At 38.7% G+C, this 14178-nt stretch overlaps 1 protein-coding gene across 1 annotated transcript; it reads right to left on the bottom strand.

Annotated features, from left to right (window-relative positions):
- Nucleotides 1-251: 251 nt before the first annotated feature.
- Nucleotides 252-14122, bottom strand: sidt2 (SID1 transmembrane family, member 2). The gene is made up of 26 exons (XM_062553199.1): nt 13086-14122; nt 12868-12989; nt 11910-12074; nt 11726-11771; nt 11160-11261; nt 10838-10921; nt 10371-10470; nt 9379-9444; nt 9182-9275; nt 8392-8441; nt 7032-7076; nt 6766-6843; nt 6263-6378; nt 6073-6146; nt 4939-5005; nt 4427-4500; nt 3972-4095; nt 3695-3812; nt 2872-3008; nt 2566-2674; nt 2192-2268; nt 1949-1995; nt 1613-1718; nt 1357-1467; nt 944-1057; nt 252-853 (listed from the first exon to the last, which is right to left on the bottom strand). Exons 1-26 carry the CDS (start codon nt 13341-13343, stop codon nt 791-793), a joined length of 2547 nt encoding a protein of 848 aa, XP_062409183.1. The 5' UTR covers nt 13344-14122; the 3' UTR covers nt 252-790.
- Nucleotides 14123-14178: the final 56 nt, after the last annotated feature.

Raw genomic sequence — 14178 nt, 5'->3', positions numbered from 1 at the left:
GTGAAGATCCCGCCCATAACGCGCATGCTGGTGCAACCCATAGAATAGGTGCAGATAGCCAATTAAACATAACCTTTTTTAAGTTAAAGTTAGGCAAGACCATGGGCAAAACCAAAAATACAAGAAAACACAAATCAAGGAGGAAATGTGTATCTAAATCAAAGTTCTTATCCAGGTACATATGTCTCTGATGCACACTGATCTGTGATTAGAACACTTGCATTGTCTAATCTAAATCAACCAGCCATATTCAATAATAATTTATTTTCTTGTCTGTTAATCATTTTATTGTAAAACCGTAAGAGAACATAATTACAAGTCATAACACGAAACAAAAGATATCTCATTATTAAAAGTGTAACGTCTCTAAATAGTGCAACAGCTGCTCATCACAAGCATGTTCATGATTTACTGATATACAATCAATTCTTGTAAGATCAGTTCAGCAATAGTACAGTATGGGAGCTTGACCACAGGAAGGACTCAAAACATTAAAGGCCACTGATTTGGCAAGACACATATTCCCTCTCAGTCACAAACACATAAAAAAAACAAACATCCTGATTGCAGTTATACAGACAGCAATGACAGTAGTCTCAATGGCATGATCGAAATGTGCAGGGACGTGATGATTTAACATTTATTAATTGGCACACTGAAACCATTCACTTGTCCGGGGCACAGAAGCGTTGCGTGAAAACCGTCAGTCACTCTTTCTTTGCATTCGCGTGCATGTAGGATTGCGCCCATGCAAATGACTAACTGGCACAGGTGAGAGTTAGTCCATGGATTAAAACACATAGATTTTGTCTCTCTGTACGTTGTCAAGATCGTCATCCATAGTCAGCAGAACCTGTGGGGAGAAGTTGAAAGTTGCTGTGTCAGGATGAAGGCTCTAAAAGACGGGTCAGGTTGGCACAGCATTTAATTACAGATGACTCACCAAGAAGGAGCCAAACATGGCGATGGAGGAGAGGAAATGCCAGATGTCATGATCATCAAAGAATGAGAGCAGGATGCACTCTCGGTTGTGCTCACGAGACTCGGCAGGAGTTTTCTACAGCAAGACAGATCATAAACTAGTGACCGCACTGATGAATGCAGTTGGTTGGTGATGGGAGTCTTTTATGTTTTGCATGTATCCATGACAACTGACTGGTTAAATTAGTTCTAACTAGATTAGTGTCTATTCTTATCAGACAAATGAAATACATTTGTTCTGATACTATAGAGATTCAATACACATGAAAGAACAATTTAAGTGTTTATATACAATATTTATTTTCCATATTACATACATGTAGCTGACATAAATGTAGTTAAAATGCTGTCGGGTATGCCATGTGCAGCACTGACCTGCCATGTGCTGAGTCCTTGGAAAAAGAAGAACAGCGCAAAGCCCCAAACCACTGCTGTGAAGAGGATACACACCAGTGCCAAGCACTGGATTCGCTCACCACTGCGGAGCTACACACACACACACACACACACACGCACACACACACATTAAAAAATGATGCAACATAATTAAAAAATGTTTTAACATTTTAAAAATGGGTATGTCACTGTTGCACAAAAAAAAAAAAAAAAATGCACAGCATGTTATCCTCACCTTCATAATGATGTAGAAGGCAAAATACAGCAGAAGATTGCAGATAGCAATGGCTAGCAGATATGAAGCAAAATCACTGGGTCTCTCAATCAGACCATAAGCAGCCCTGAAGAGCATTGGTAGGGGTTATTGGATATCTGATTCTGTTCTCTACTGAAATGTTTTTTTTTACTAACACAAAGTATGTGAAGAAACTATTCATGCATGAAATGCTACTAAAATCTTACATTATTTCATTATTATTCTTTACAGTAATTGTGTCTAGATAAAAAGCCTTGCCATATACACAGTCAATAGGTAATGTAATTGTAATATAGCAGTGAAGTGTATGCTTACAGGGACCAGTTAACAATGTTTCCCATGACAAGTAACACCATCCGGTCCTGGGATAAACAAACACCACACACAAACAATATTAAACGTGTAGTCAAGGATAATAAAGCATAATTTTTGACCTCCAACAAGTTTTTTGCTCTACCACATATTTATAATATTTCCTGAGAAATGTTTACCAATACATGCATAGCTGTTTAGTCTAGTCAACAAACATGACAAGTCTGATGTTTCCGTCTTACTCACAATGTACATGGGACCACTGCATGTTCTGATACAGTCTGTGTAGACGATATGCAGTATCCGACGGCAAACTCCAGAATCTGAAATCCACAATTGATTCACACAAAATACCTTTTCATATACAATATATTCTGTTCTGGTACAGCCAATGAACAGCATTAAAGGCTAAGCCTACACTGAATATACTGTATAAACATATTGATGTAAATGAAAAATAAAACAGTGTAATGACATATACAGTACAGTATATATTTTCCTGAAATAGTATATAGTTTGATAGACCGTTTTAAAACCAACAGTCATGTGTATGGGCCAACACTGAGAGCATAACCATGTCAATTATGGCTCTGCAATGGAGATCATGACAAAGAGCTCACCAAGCCGCCAGCGGCCCATGTAGTACAGTTGAGTACTGAGGAGCATTGTGGCCAGGATGTGGATCACTGAGAAGACGATCCAGAAAACGGTATTCCCTTTTCCAAACACCTTCAAGGAAACACAAAAATATTTTTTTCCACACTAGTTGGCTGTTTTTTTCTCGTCAAACACAGGCAGTGAACAAAACAAATTCACAACCAGTTTCAGAATAATTTACCCATGGACCATGGTATATACTCGTAAATAAAAGGACAACATTAATGATGCAGATGGGGATTAACGGGTTAAATCAATGCTGCACTTACCACACCCAGCACAGAGAAGAAGATGACTGCCGCAAGGCAGGCATAGGCAGTGTAGGCACTGGCATTGATGTCTGGATGCCTCTTTTGGTAAAGTTTCAGCATACAGAGTCCAGCAATCATGTACATGAAGGATGTGTCTGTGAAGGAAGGGGAAATTTGATTTCAGACAGAACCCCTTGATATGTATAGTGTTATTTCTGCAAAAATGTGCAAGTGGATTGACGTTATAGCAAGGCACTCTGTTTTCTGTCCTGTTACAAGGTCTAGCATTTTGGGGCTGAGCAGTTGTGGTTCCTAAATGTTCATAAAAGTCCATAACAACATAACTAGAAGTTGACTGTGGCAAAGTGAAGAACACATCTTGAATAATCATGCACATGAACAGTTAACAAAATTACCCTGAAACTGCAGATGTATTATTTAGCTCTCATCCACCTAAATTAGGGGGGGGCGATGGAAACCATAGACCATAATAATGAGGTCTATGGCAACCATCAGGCTACATCAGAAACAGGTCTAATCACATCCGCTTGTCGAGCCATAACCTCGATTATGACAGCAATTCAGTGATCAGCAAATTGATGATACTGTTATTTCAATAATTTCATCTTATTGTTAGCATGTTATTGTTTTAAACAAAACACCTGAAGATACAATGATTTAGCAGGTACCAGATTCAAATATAGCCTTTACACCGACATATGCTTATTTATCGTTATTTTTACCACTTATGTGTCAAAATCAAAGTTATTGCTCAACAAGCAGTGTTGAATCCCTGCTCTGACATCCAGCATTAACCGCATACACAATATAATGATCTCACCAAACTGAAAGTTTGTGTAGTTAGGGCAGACATGGTAGCAGGCACTGAGAAGCCCCTCCATCATCAGAGCTGTGCCCATTGCATAAAACAGACCAAAGTGTTTTGGAATTCCACATTCCTGAGAAAGAGAGAGAGAGCGAGACAGAGAGAAACAGAGAGAGGTTCTATTTAATGCTTTATATAATCATAGCGGCATAATGCACATGTTATATATTTCATATGATGCATGAGATCATCTACATTATATTGCTCTCTGATTTGCTGAGATCCATCTCACCAATGCAGCCAGGTCATTCCGTACAAGCGCGCGGTTGTGTCTCATGTCTCTCTGAAGGACAATTAGGAGGAAGAGCAACCCCAGCATCACGTAACCAAGGTTACTCAGAATATTGTTGAAGGAACTAAACAAAAATAATTAAAAAAAGAAGCAAATAATTTCATAATTTCAATAAATTCAACATGACAATTAAATGCACTAAAATCAACAAGTGGGCTTCATTAATATGAACTAAACATTTGACATTTTCTCTGAGATGACAAGTGAAGCAGTGCTTTGTGAAAAGAAAATATATCCAATACATTTCTTAGAGTCGAAGTCTTTTAGTTTAATGTAGTACATCCTACAAGTTCCCTTGTCTGGATATCATTATCAAGAGAAATTTTTTTTATTTAGCAAAAGCCCTACCAAGCAACAGGGAACGAGGGGTTAACAACTTATGTAAATAAACAAACCTGAGTGCTCCCAATGGGTGTGCACACAGGAAGTTGTAGTAACAGATGTCTTGATTTCCTGTCACATTCACGACCTGTTAATACATTAGCAGTAGCATTGTTTGACACACATCAGAGTTTTACTGTAAAAACTGCAACAAAGCATTATTAACTTCACAGGTCTCCTGTGTACAGACATTAAGGTTTTTCACATTGTTTTGGCCTGATTGAGATCGATGAGGAATTTGAGCTCAAGCTGGGACAGTCAGCCTAATCCAGTCTAATTATAACACGTTCTTTCACAGGCCCAAGAGAATAAGGTCTCTCTATTCTGAGGCCTTATCAAGTGGCCTTGCAAGGGGAACTGCAATGTAACAATATGACTACTGATGAGGAGTAAAAATGAATCATTCATTTACATATTGCAAAGACTACATTGTATATGTGTTTAAATGTACCACTTTTACTCATTTGCTAAGATATTAGGAGTGTAGCGTTTTTAAATGTGTCAGAAAACAAGGAGACAGAAGTACCGTCTGGTACGTGATGACCAGCTGGATCACAGGTAGGGCATAGAACACAGCTATGGTGGAAATGTTCCTGTGAACAAAAAACATCCACTTGTTACCTCACCATCATTCCCTAACCGATAATATCACAAATAATTACAAGGCCTCGTGTGACATAAAGTCAGGCCTCCCAAAACTGAAACTCAAGGTTTTGTTGTATATGAAATCAATACCCACACCATTACTTGAACTGGAACATAGCAGCACTAAACATTATGGACATACTGACATTGATATATGCATGTTCTAAACATGCAGTTACAATAACGAAGAACATATAATCTCTGGTCTATTTCTATACCAGGCAACATATTTTCCAACTGCATATTTATGATATATGTAGTTATATATAATACTTTAGCAGTGCTTTAATGCATGTTTTGAGGTATCTGAGATTGCTACCGAGGTAAAATCACAGAAATAACAAAATCCCCATTGTTTGTTTGTGAGCCGGACGGGAGCAAGTCATTCAGAACTTCCAGCCTTTCATGATCTCAAGCAGAGCAGCTTGTTGAATAAAACCACCGAAATTGTTCCTATCTAGACCACATCTCTGCTCGCGACTGAAGAATGAAAGTACAAAAGTGTGCTTTTATCCTGCAAGCTTGGGACTTGTTACTACAGGAACAGGTACACAAACTGAGTGCTCTAAAAAGGGAGAGAGTGCTCCCTCAGAGAGAGCTGAAAACAGAGTTGTGGTGCCACTGATGTGGGTAGATACCCAAGTAAAATGTTATTTCTTAGTCTCACAAGAAACAAATAAGCATTTATTGAGATCTCACCTGTTTCTCCTAACACCCCCTTAGGAGAAATAAGGTGAGATAAGAATATATTGAGGAGAAAAACAGAGTGTGTTGAGACCTTGAGGTGAACTTAAATTTGATTTGGGCTGAGAGAAGAGGAAGGCCATTTCTCAGTTGTGAAATGGAGAAACAGGTCGGATCTCATTTCATTGCTTTCCTATGAGTAAATAAAAAACCTGGCCAAAAACTGAAATGCCTTGGATTCTTAGTGGTAACTGGGGCTGTCTCCAGATACAATGCATACTGGATATTATCTAAGAAAACAGCAAAATTACCACCTTTTGTTATCACTCACCAGAAGTAGATCTGGTACTTTTTGCTCAGGATCCTCTTATCTTTGCGTGCCAGATCTGATACACAAAGGTATTTCTGCGATAGACAAGCACAAGAATTACAGTAGCATTAAAAGACATTTGAGTGACATTTAGGATATGAAAAAAATTGAAAGCTTTCCAGTGCATAACATCAAAATGGCATCAACATACCTTAGTGCGGACAATGTTCTTATCAGAATCAATGTCTGCCAATACGTCATAATCGTCTTCTTCAACAGAACTGAGAGAATCCTGTCGACTGCAACCAACACTCTCCAAAGACCGTTCTAATGGAGAGACATGGTGATGGGCAACAAAGTAGTTGGAATAACACAGAGAGAGTGATAATGGTGACTGGTTTTGGTGGCCAAATTAATATGATAATAGTGGCACAAATTAATTTAAAAGCACAGAATCTTCAATGGCAAGCTCATTCAGTATCAACTGATTTCAATACATCTATATGAAAATGTGCTATTCTAGGGAATTGAATGACTTCTGCTGACAATATAAACTGTAATAGTGACCCTTTTTTGTAATTTGCCTGTGGCAACATGTATAAGATATTCTAATAACTGTTGAATCTGTTCTAAATATACATCAAGGATAATATTATCTCATTCAATAATGAGATTCAAATACACTGCAAATTGTTGTGCTTCTGTTGTCCGTACCCATGTATCCATAGTGAACTTCAGCTGATGCTATACTGTCAGTAATGGCCTCTGAGCTGAAAGAGCTTCCATTGTCTGCTATATGAAACAAGGAGAAAAGACAAAGCAGAAGTTGAGGGAAGGGTGTACAGAAAGATGCAAGACGCCAAAGAACTAAGAGCTGTGTGAGGTCGGAGGTTTATGCCATGTGATAATTCCACACATGACTATGGTTCTCAGATGGGAGATGGCTCTCAGATTGAGGGTAATGTCGGCACATGACTTACCGACTGAACCGTACTCATAAGGCGAGGGTGTGACCAGGCCTTTTCCTGCAAGAGGACAGAAAAACACTCAGAATACAGGAGTTATAATTCATACTCAAATAAAAAGTACTGTTCAACACTATAAAAGCATGAACACTGGAGAATTGTTAAGCTCATGTTGGTTTGTTTCCCTCAACTGACCACAATGTTATCCTAGCCATACACTGCTCAAATTCGGGTTGACTGGTTGCAAACTTTGATTGGTTCATCTTTTAAATGAGCTGTAACGTTAGTTATCTTATGTATATTAGTTCATTTCAATTCAGTCAGTTAGGATTGCCTTGGCATTATCTAATACACATTATCAAACCAGCATTGGTAAATGTGTTATTAGAGACAGTATAGCAAAGAAACAGACAAAAGACACTAGTTTGTGAATGGAAAAGCCTGTAACCCTAACTGTATGTAGCTGTATATGTTTTAGCTCCCTTACTAGCACACTCTCCTACAAATCCAGTGGTGCAAGCTGTACTGTAGGTTCAAGTCTGGGCAGGTGCCCAGTTACACATGTGAAAAATTGAAAACTGAGGAAAATGATCTTTTGCTAAACAAGCATCCTGCTTCAATGTCTGCATATTTAGCCTTCTCATGCTAGTCCCCACTGCAAGTCACCTGAGCTATTAATTGATGGAGAAAATATGTCCAACAGCACTGATTCACCGTTTAATGAGATATTGGTTGCGTATTTCTCCCGGATTAAATATTTCCGCTTTATGTTTGGAGTGTTTCCTCTTAGAAACTAGAGATTAATGCAGGTTTCAAAATATATACGTGTACACACTCTATATGAATGTGACAGATTCAATCTGAGCTTGAAAAGTGAAATGAACTTTGAGTGTTGGTACTTGACGTGTGCACATACTGTAACAGCTAAAGGAGAGTCACTTATCAGTGACTCATCAGAGTGTCATAAGAAACATTGCGACAATGTAACAGATGCTTACCCAACAGAGAGGCTGAGTTGAGAAACAAAGGGATTTCAGAAGAGAAACAAAAAGAGTGGAAAGTAAATTTAATTTCAAAATCAACAACAATCTAGTGTTAGGAGTGTTAAGCAGAAGAACGTCTGCTATTTTACGTAACATTTGGTTATTGACCCTCCAATGATGAGGAGTTCTAAAATCATGCCACTCAAATGGACGCAACAGAATTATTTACCTCTCAAATTCTATGCACATGCAAACAGGCCCTACTTGATAGGAAACAAACGCAAACTATATGGTCATAGATAATCAAGATTACAGTCCCTACAGTTCCTCTACGGATGCTAAGACTTGTCTACGTTGACATGCGTCCCCTGTGCCTGGTCCCTAAAGCTTACCTGTCTCTGCAGGTGACATATCTGGGTGGCCCTCCCTCTTATGGTGACCTCTGCAAAAACAAACAAACAAACAAACAAACAAACAAACAAAAAACATAACATAACACTCAGCATTAGAACCCTGCTTCAACATGTCCATCTCCATTCTAACCTGGTACAACTACACACAACAGCTGGATTTTCACTTGGTTATGGTAGAGGTCATGTACACATGGAAAAGTGATTAATTCTCTCCATAAAGGACGCCTGCCCTCTCTCAGAAAAAACACTACTAATCCAATCCTTTCTTGTTCCACAGCAAGTTACTGTAGCACCTAAGCAAACAACACCAGTTTTGTAAAATGTAAAATCAATAAAACGTATAATGATCTATCTGGCAACAGGGTAACAATATATTTAGCATTAGTCATTACACTGACAGAAAGCTGGGGCCCTGCCATGTCAATGAATTTGCTTCTTTACGATACTTAAAGACTTAAGACTTAAGTCTAATGTTTGAACATTAGTCTTTCATGAAAACAAAATAGGTCATGTTATGGTATATATGCAGCATTTTGAGACATTTCATAGGCCTACTGACACTTTCCAATATTGTACCATGTCTGGAGTTTACTCAATAGACATCTGCCCTACAACAAGCGTGGACTTGACTCTTACTGTTTCTCATTTGTCATGTGGTTATATGGACTTGATTCATATTGTTTATTAGTCGTGTCATGTGACTGTATGATTGACTCTTACTGTTTATCAGTCATGTCATGTGCTAGTTGTTATGCTGCTTAGTGCTTACCTCTTACTTTCCACACAGGCCATCAGGAAGGTGAGAACATAAAATGAGAGGAAGATGCCCAGGCAGAAGAGCATCCCCATGACATACACCTCCGCTACAGGAGAAGGAGCGTGAAAAACCAAGAATGTTTTAACTGCAAATTACAAATTAAGATCTAGTACTTACAAGAAATAGCCAGCAGGGACAATGCAACTTACATTTGATAGCTGGAGAAACAACTACTTCAAGAGTTTTACTCCGGTTTCCAGGATCCATCAATTGATCTGTAATAGGATTACAGAGAAACATCAGCATTTTATAACAGCAGCTATACAGGGGGTATTTTGTAATGTTACAATGTATGAATGAATATCGATATTGCTCCATTAGAGCCATTTGGGTTCTTTGGTATATTCACAAGGATAATGTTTTGGATCTAAATTGTGTGAAACAAATTCAGGAGGAAATACAAAATGTAGTCAAAATGCACCCTCTAAAGGAACAATGACCACTACAAAGAATAATGCCACATATGTTGCTCTTTAACTCCCATTCATCTACATCGGCTGGAATGAAGTTTACTGCTGAGGAGCGTCTGTTATGTCGACAAACCATACATGCTAGGTCAAATTGTAGATCCTACTCTTCAGTGGTTCCATGTTGGTGGAATGAGTTGCCCAGTGCTCTCCGTTCCAGCAACAGTTTTGGATCTTTTAAGAGGGGTCTTAAGGCATATTTGTTTAATATGCACTTAGTCTTTTGAGCGTTTGTTATGTGTTATGGTTTGTATAATAGTATTGTTTTGTTATAATTTGTCCATTGTTAGAATTTGATATTTATTCTGCTATTGTCCTTAAATTTAGCCATACCATGCTATAGTTATTGTTATTATATAATTAACTGGGTGACTTATTTGATTGCTATTCTCATTTCATTGTTTTATTTCTCATTAGGTTAGTGCTTAAATGATTGTTTTATTGATAATATTGCTATTCTCCCTATTTTGTAATTGTTCACTGTTAATTTAATTTGTATTGTTATTTGTCTGTATGTCGCTTTGGACAAAGGTGTCTGCTTAATAACCATAACCATAACCATAACTGATAAGAGAGGGTAATTTCTGACGACCGTAAACCACATTGTGTGTTTAAGGCTCAGCATGGGGTGGTTACACCATAAACAGACAGTGGACAGAGAGAGAGAGAGTCACCTGGCAGTAGTGGGTAGTACTTCAGAGGACCCCCGCAGGCCTCATCTTCAGTCTTCACCACAACAACCACATAAAAACTGTTGCTCGGGAAATCTTTTCTCTAAAAGAAAAAGAAAATTGGACCATAGGAAATAGGAATGCAATATGTAAACATATTCTTATTAAACAAACATTTAGCTTAACAGAAGACCTCAGTCAGAACTCATATATTCTCAGAATCAACAGGTGTTATCATTTGAATACAATACTCAATCGAGGATGTATTGTTCACACAATACTGTCTACTTGCTGTGTGCACTTTATTCTTTGAATAATTGAATAAAACATAGACATCCTGTTAATACATATGATTTGGACAATGCAATCTCTCTCTAGTCTCTCTCTGCTCATTAACAGCAATAGGAGAGTAGGACAGAATAGATGTCGAGAACTTACACTTATATGCACTGAATGTGTTTGGTCATTACCTGTACAGTAATGGCTGCTGTCTTGGTCATTGTCTGGTACATCCCAATGAAGGCCACATTGTTGTCCAAATCGTACACTGGACACTGTCAAGGTTGAGCACAGGATATTGGTTAAAGGATTATGAAAAGTGTGTCACTGCTCCACAAGCTGAACTGACATCATTATGTTACACAATGTGAGTTTAGATAAGACACAATGTTAAAGTATCGTTGTCTAAAATGTGTCTTAAAAATTCATTTGGACCCATGCGCAAAGTAGGGTCAGAGAAACATGAGTGGTGTGCATGTGAATGAAAAAGTGAAAGTGGTCAAAACTGCTTACTTGTATGTCCTGGATGGACATGACTGAGCATGGGAAGTTTGTTAGCGAGTTCACTTTCACAATAACAGAGTCCACACCATCAGGAAAGTCATATTTGAAATACTGTAGGGGGTTAAAAAAAACAATAGTTTCTATTTACCTTTACGATTATGCAAAGGCTGCCGTTGACCAAGTCTCTGTTAATATTTAAGCATCAGTGGTTTTGACAAGGAATAAGTGGAGCTGATATGAAGGTGCAGTTTTTTTTAGTTGTTCAGTTGTTTAGTGCCTACAAAACTGAATCACACTGTGTATCTTTTTCATTGCAAATCACAGCATTACAATTCCCATATTGTAAGGCTATATGACGCTGAGGGCTCTAACTTGCATGACATGCGATGGGAATGCAAGGGGGAGAGGGTATTGTCGCTAAATCTCAAGTCACACTCTGCTATCAAGCATCATACCCATTCACACAGACCTGCCACACAACTTTAATATTCTAGAAATTTCTGTGCCACTTTAACAAACAGGAAATCAAATGAGGAAAACGGGAGGAGAATGACTCTCCTACTCAGAATTCCTACCTGAGGTTGGGATGGAGTTGCAGTAAAGCTGAATTTCAAATCAGTCCTAGTGGAGGAATACAGAAACATGTGAGCCTTCAGTTCCTCCTCTACACATTGGCACTGGCTTTACAAGGGCTCATTGTAAAATGTAATGGTTATTGGATCATTGCTAACACCTAGGGCCATGTTATCTCCTACTTACTGCAATGTGAAACTGTCCACACGACTGATTCTAAACTGGTACTTGATTGTGGAACTCGAGAGCGTAGACACATCCACATAAAAGTACTCTGTCTCTGAGAGAGCACGTGTAGGTGGCTGACACAATGTACGTCCCACTTGGGTGTACAGGTATTTCCTCTGGTACCTGCAAAAATTAAAGAATGGGGTCACACGCATACAGTACATCTCCATGTCCCCCATCACAAACTCACAGACTTTGATGTGTAACTTGGTGAGAGATAAGACTGTCCCACTGTGCAATTGTGAAGTGCATGAAGACTCGCTCACACCCTTTCTGTGTCTTTCCCTTATGTCGGCATCTCTGCAGACTTTACTCGAGCGAATAAACAACCAACAGCCAGAAAACGAGGAAATGTGTTTGCAGAATCTTTCTGGTGTAGTCAATTTAACGATTGGTAGGATTTTGAACGCCTACAGCCTCCAAAAACCCAATCACTTAACAACGGAGGTCAGTTAAGTCTTTAAGGGTTCAGGGCTTAGATCTTAGGCAGGGACATAAAGATTTACCCACAGAATAGAACTCAACAGATTACAAGGAGTTTGAAAACTACGGGCTGGGATAACATGCAAAGTAGTTATCTTATTTGCTACAGTCTATTGGTAAAAGGCAAACAAGGAAATGAATGCTTGTTCTGTTTGTTCCCAACGGGCAGCTTTAAGGTGTGTTTGCCAAGCCTACTCAATTATCTATTGATGAAGTACAAGCGCAAGGTGCACACCCTCTGAAAGTTTACTTTCAGCTTAAGGAGGCGTAAAAATAGTTCAAGCAAAATACCATATGAGTGGTACATATCCTTACATCATCGTACCAAATTGAGGGGCCCATCATGTCATTAATGATGTGGAATCCTCATCAATGTGTTATTGTATGTGTATGCATAGAGAAGAGTCAACACAAATCCAGTAACATTACTCACAAGCCACGTAGGATTAAGGGGACTTGAAAGGACAACACAGCCTGCTTCTGCCTCACAACGAAAAGGATGGGGCTTTTTGTATTCTCTGTCAGCAGATTCACCCACACTCTTACGCCTTCCGTCTGGATAAGAAATAGCAACAAATACAATGTATTACTTTTCAAGACATGCCTTGCATGGTCCAAATATGTAGGCTATTGTAATTCGCATAACGTTACCTTGTTCCGAGAAACCGTGTGGTTGAACGCGTAGATAGTCTGGACGTCATTGTTAACTTCATCGTTGTAGGTAAAATCGAACTGCGCATTTTTTTGGACTATCTTATTTGTTTCAGTTGCTAACTCGTAACAGCTAATATTTGAGACTAATGTAAACAGCCACAGCACGTACAGCGACAGTATTGTAAAATCCCATTTAAAACAAGTCGACAGAAAGCCAGAGGAAGGCTTGTGTCGAGATTTCCAACAGATCAGCATCACTTCATTGAACAACTACCCTACCCTACCACAGTAACAGCCTGAACCGTTTGCTTTACTTTACTCTATACAAGTTAAAATGTCAAAATATCGAACTGTCATTTACCAACAAGAACAAGAAACCATAACCAACGACAGCAGCTGCTGTCTGGCTGTATCTGAATCTATAAGCTACACTCTCACTAGTGAATGATCACAAATGATCACATTGCAAGTAGTCGCCTGGGAAGATGCCAAAACCGATAACAAAACGTTGATAATTAGATACGACTACCATAAAATGCTACTGCATTTTCAAGACAATCATTTGGAAGCTAGCACCACTACAGATACCTCCTAACGTAAGACATTTGTCAATATGCATGCCAGCTAGCTAGCAGAAGGCTCAAGGCTGGCTAGCTGTTGTTTCAGTCCAAAATCCTATGTAGCCTACCTTTCCAGCAAATATATCGTCAAACGTTACCGATCTGGATGATAACAAAAAGATGTAAATGACATCAAGGCGTTCTTGGATGATTATTAACCTCTCCCGAAGTAACCGTATGACTCAGTTATAACTGACATCCTCAATCTTAACAGGTTGATTTCTAGCTGTTGTTGTTGTCCCTGAATCACGGCGTAGCTTACGTCGACGTAAAGTACCCACGGCGTAGCCCTTCACGTTCAGTCTTTTCAACAAATGATACTGTCCCCTTCCATGCTTCACATGTGTAAATGCAATGAAACGAATTAAATATAATAATACTACGTTAGTTCTCGTATTTATATAGGGAGGTTATTCTCGTAAGAACGCATTTTCAAAAATCATATTTAGCGTGTCGATGAACGCCCCAGC

Source organism: Sardina pilchardus, chromosome 13 (assembly GCF_963854185.1).
Source record: "Sardina pilchardus chromosome 13, fSarPil1.1, whole genome shotgun sequence".
NCBI lineage: Eukaryota > Metazoa > Chordata > Actinopteri > Clupeiformes > Clupeidae > Sardina > Sardina pilchardus.
Note: the sequence above shows the minus strand (reverse complement) of the source record. Positions and strands in the feature narration are given on the sequence as shown.

Excerpts from the sequence above, each read along its gene's own strand:
- sidt2 (XM_062553199.1), bottom strand. The coding sequence starts at position 13,343 with ATGCTGATCTGTTGGAAATCTCGACACAAGCCTTCCTCTGGCTTTCTG. Across the intron at positions 9,276-9,378 it reads TGTTTCTCCAGCTATCAAAT|CGGAGGTGTATGTCATGGGG; the intron begins GTAAGTTGCATT and ends CTTCTCCTGTAG. Across the intron at positions 3,009-3,694 it reads CTACACAAACTTTCAGTTTG|ACACATCCTTCATGTACATG; the intron begins GTGAGATCATTA and ends CTTCCTTCACAG.